Source organism: Salvia splendens, chromosome 18, assembly GCF_004379255.2.
Source record: "Salvia splendens isolate huo1 chromosome 18, SspV2, whole genome shotgun sequence".
Lineage (NCBI taxonomy): Eukaryota > Viridiplantae > Streptophyta > Magnoliopsida > Lamiales > Lamiaceae > Salvia > Salvia splendens.
In genome coordinates, this window is record NC_056049.1 from 1,629,398 (window position 1) to 1,633,660 (window position 4,263).

Here is a 4,263-nt window from a genome sequence, read left to right on the forward strand (position 1 = left end):
CTATATACCAAAAAGATAACATCTTCATTGTAGTACAAAACAAATAAACTAGAGATTGGCAAGCAAGGGACTCAGATATGAACTGTTTAAAATGAAAATACTTTTATCATTCCTCCAATAATCAAATAGGCAATGGAATTTAAAGAATGACACATTAATCACAAAGCGTTTATTAAAGAAGAATTTCATGTAAAGCAGCCATAGCAATTGACATTTAACATGCTATGAATATTTTAAACCTCGATGTTTTTATAAATAGGGCACAATCCATGCTTCTCAAACAACACAAACACATACTCATATTCTCATAATCATAAACCATGAAAACTCCTTCAAATTCAACTCATCTCTCTTTCTTTCTCCTTCTCATCTTGTCATGCTCATCAGCAGCTTTTGCTGATAGGCAAGACAATTTTCTTAAATGTCTCTCCAAAACAAGCAACTACTCCTACTTTTCAAATGATGTCTACACTCCTGCAAACTCATCTTACACTTCCATCCTCCAATTCTCCATCCGAAATCTTAGATTCGCGTCGTTATCCACTCCTAAACCGCAAGTGATCATAACCCCAGAACACGAATCCCAAATCCCGCCTGTCATACGTTGCGCCAGGCAAAGTCGCCTGGAGATCAGAACGCGGAGCGGCGGCCATGACATGGAGGGATTGTCTTATGTCTCCCGAGTCCCGTTTGTGGTACTTGATTTGATCAATCTCAGTGAAGTCACAATCAACGTGGAGAAGAAAACAGCGTGGATTGAAGCAGGTGCAACCACCGGTATCGTATACTACAAGATTGCAAAAAAGAGCCCTACTCTAGGGTTTCCTGGGGGTATTTGCCCTACCGTTGGTGTCGGTGGCCACTACAGTGGAGGAGGCTATGGCACATTGTTAAGAAAATACGGCCTAGCCGGAGATAACGTTATTGATGCAAGAATAATTAACACTAATGGCATAATTCTTGACAGAAAGTCAATGGGGGAGGACCTTTTCTGGGCCATTAGAGGCGGAGGAGGTGCCAGTTTCGGCGTGATCACTGCCTGGAAAGTCCAACTGGTGGATGTTCCAAAAACCGTCACAGTATTCTCAATCAATAGGAATGTTGAACAACAAAATGGCACAGAACTGTGGCACCGCTGGCAATACGTGGTGCCCCAAGCCGACAAAGATTTGTTCGTAGGAGTCATCGTATCCAGGGTGAATACGACGGTCCAAGTTAACTTCTTCTCAGTATTCCTAGGCGGCGCCGACAGTTTATTTTCATACATGCAAGAAATCTTCCCAGAGTTAGGGCTGAAGAGAGAAGACTGCTTAGAAATGAGCTGGATCCGATCCACCTTATTTAGCAACCAAATGCCAATCAATCCACTTGAAACTTTGCTCAACCGGACCCAGGCCGGTCTTAGGCAGCTCAAAGCCAAGTCGGATTATGTTCGAACTCCCATTCCTTTGAACGCGATTAAAGGCATGGTGACTTTGTTGCGTGAACTAGAAGCAGATGAGACTATTTACTACATGGTGCCATATGGAGGAAGAATGGGTGAAATACCAGAATCGCAGACTCCGTTTCCTCACAGAGCCGGTGTACTCTACAAACTTGCCGGCTTGACTTACTGGCAAAACGCTAAGGCTGCAAACGCGAGCAGTTACATAAGTTGGAGTCGCAGGTATTATCAATACATGACTCCTTATGTCTCAAGCTCGCCCAGAGAAGCATACTACAACTACAGAGATCTTGACATTGGAGTGAATAACCCTAATGGGAAGACAAGTTACGCACGAGCCAGCATTTGGGGGAAGCCATATTACAAGGATAATTTTGATCGTCTTGTTCGGGTGAAGACAGTTGTTGATCCGACCAATTTCTTCAAGAATGAACAGAGCATTCCTAACACAGGTAGTACCGACATGGGAGTCGGAGAAGATGCTCATGAACAGACAGGCTCTTCGATAGCTCAAGTGGAGGAATCAAAGTATGTAGTAGTAGCGCCATACAAGAGACCACGCGGACAGACGAGGCCACGTGATCAGTTTGCGGATTACGTGCCTGATAAAAGCTAATCGTAGCTTTAGTTTTCCCTTTTTGAGTTATTTCCTTTTGAGTTATTTTGTTATTTAATTTATGTAACGAGGTCGGGCTTTCACCGTCCCTAAAATTGAGTTGATCGGTAGTTTAACGCCCCACTTTTTAAACCCTAAATTTTTTGCAATTAATATTTTTAATGTTGTGAAGTCCGTGAATTAAATATTGAGTGGATTGTTATTTGATATTTTTGTGACCTATTTTTGAGTTGGAGTTTTGACTATGCTGTTTTGAATAATTGATGTGTGGTGAATTTAATAGTTTTCGCATAATCAACAACTTGTCTTTGAGCTCGAATTAGTGATGATAAAATCACAACTTGATCTTAATAATTCCTTTCCGTGAGGAATACTTATTAGACACAATTCCGTGTTATATCCGATAAATTAAATAAATAATACAAATTCAATATTATGAAAAATAAATTGTGGGCTACATAAATTATAAACAGGGTCTTAGCACAATTCCCAAATTTCCTCTGTTAATTTAGCAATCAAATACCAAATTTCCTCCCTCCCACATCTCACGCTCCTTCACTGCAACCTGCAAAGAAATCTTTCCAAAAATTAGACCTCAATCAATTGAAATAACCACCAAAATTACTCACTCCATACACGGCTATATATCACTCCTCTACCCTAATCACTCTCAGCCGCTACATACAACACACTCCACAATTGAGAAATTCTCAACTAACTACTCCCACTGTGAAGCAATTCGGCAGGAGAGGGGATACCGAAAGAGACACCAATTGTTCTTCCCAACATCAATTCTCTATCACGAATAATCGAAAACCAAACTCGAGGGAGGACACCGTTTGTTCATTTACCATCTGCAAATTGAAGGTATACACTTTCCCCATCCAAATCCATATTCCATACTTGTGCATCTCATGAAACCAGTCATCGAAGCAAATCAATAATTCAAACAATATAGAACAAAGTACTGAACTTTAATTAGCGAAACCAAATTAAGAACTTATCTTCGGGGGCCGCCGGAGAGGCGACGGCGGTGGGTGAGGGCGTCGAAGCACTAAATTGCTGTTCAATTTTTGTTGTGAATTTGAGAGAAGCCGACGTTATTTTTGGAATGGGGAGTTTTGTTCTTCATTGTTTGTTTTCGGCATGAGCCTACTGAGTAGTTTATAGTACTCAGCCCTGCATGTTTTTTCCTTATGTGCAGGTTGAGCGGCGACGAGCTTGGTGTGGTGTTGAGTCGAACTTGGATTATTGTTGGATTTTATTTTGAACTCCGAGGGTCGTTGTGTCTTCATACATGGCGTCACTCTTACTCTTGGATGCTTCCGCTGAGATAATAATTTTTTTTCGCAATTATATTTTGAACCCCTTTTATTCTTGGATTATTAATTATGAAATAGTGATTGGGTGTCGTTGGATTTTAGACATAACTCTGATTTTTCTTCTGTTATTTAAATATTAAGTATTTGGTCAAACTCGTTATTGAAACCCTAGAAAAATTCTCATTCCTCAAAGTTCCATTAGTCACGACCACCCCCATTTATTGACTCTAAAAAGGGCGGTCGTGACAGGTGGGGTATGTTGGGGATAGCGTAGCGGAAGTACACATTTAGCAAACGGATCCCTACGGAATAGTTAACGAAAGAAATGAATGTTTGTGGTGTGGTTTCTTGAGTAAAAAAAGAGATAAAAGAATTTTGAGACCATAAATATTGAAAAGAAGGAACAATTGCTGTTACAACGTCGTGGATGGCCTTAAATTTCTTTTTACATGGAGGAGGCTGAACTTTTTGATATCTCTCAATAAATTATTTTGAAATTTCTGTTAATTTCAGTATATTATTATTTTAATAGATTTGATTATAAAATTTTCTTTATTACACAATAATGTCCAATTAATATTTATTTTTGAAAATTGGGGCTTAAAAAGTATACATTCGAATAACGGAATATTTAGCCCTAACACTTAATTTACATAATATAAAGATCAAATGATGAAATGTATTAATGTATCATATTCCTATTTGGACATCGATATCATCAACCATAATTGACAATTACAAAAATGAACAGAAAATTATATTTTAAAAAGGAAATATCGTTTTTGAAATGAAAACGATCAATCTGAAATTGACTTTTAAATTCTCTTCCATCCTGAATCCTGGGTTTTGACATTCAAATTATACTATAGTATTAATTTTAT

General features: G+C 38.7%; 1 protein-coding gene across 1 annotated transcript; it reads left to right on the forward strand.

Annotated features, from left to right (window-relative positions):
- Window positions 1–302: 302 nt before the first annotated feature.
- Window positions 303–2,221, forward strand: LOC121776473 (berberine bridge enzyme-like 18). Its single transcript, XM_042173647.1, has one exon. It carries the CDS (start codon window positions 321–323, stop codon window positions 2,058–2,060), a length of 1,740 nt encoding a protein of 579 aa, XP_042029581.1. The 5' UTR covers window positions 303–320; the 3' UTR covers window positions 2,061–2,221.
- The last annotated feature ends 2,042 nt before the right edge of the window (window positions 2,222–4,263 follow it).

Bases quoted from the DNA above. Each gene is read 5' to 3' on its own strand.
- LOC121776473 (XM_042173647.1), top strand. From the start codon at position 321: ATGAAAACTCCTTCAAATTCAACTCATCTCTCTTTCTTTCTCCTTCTC.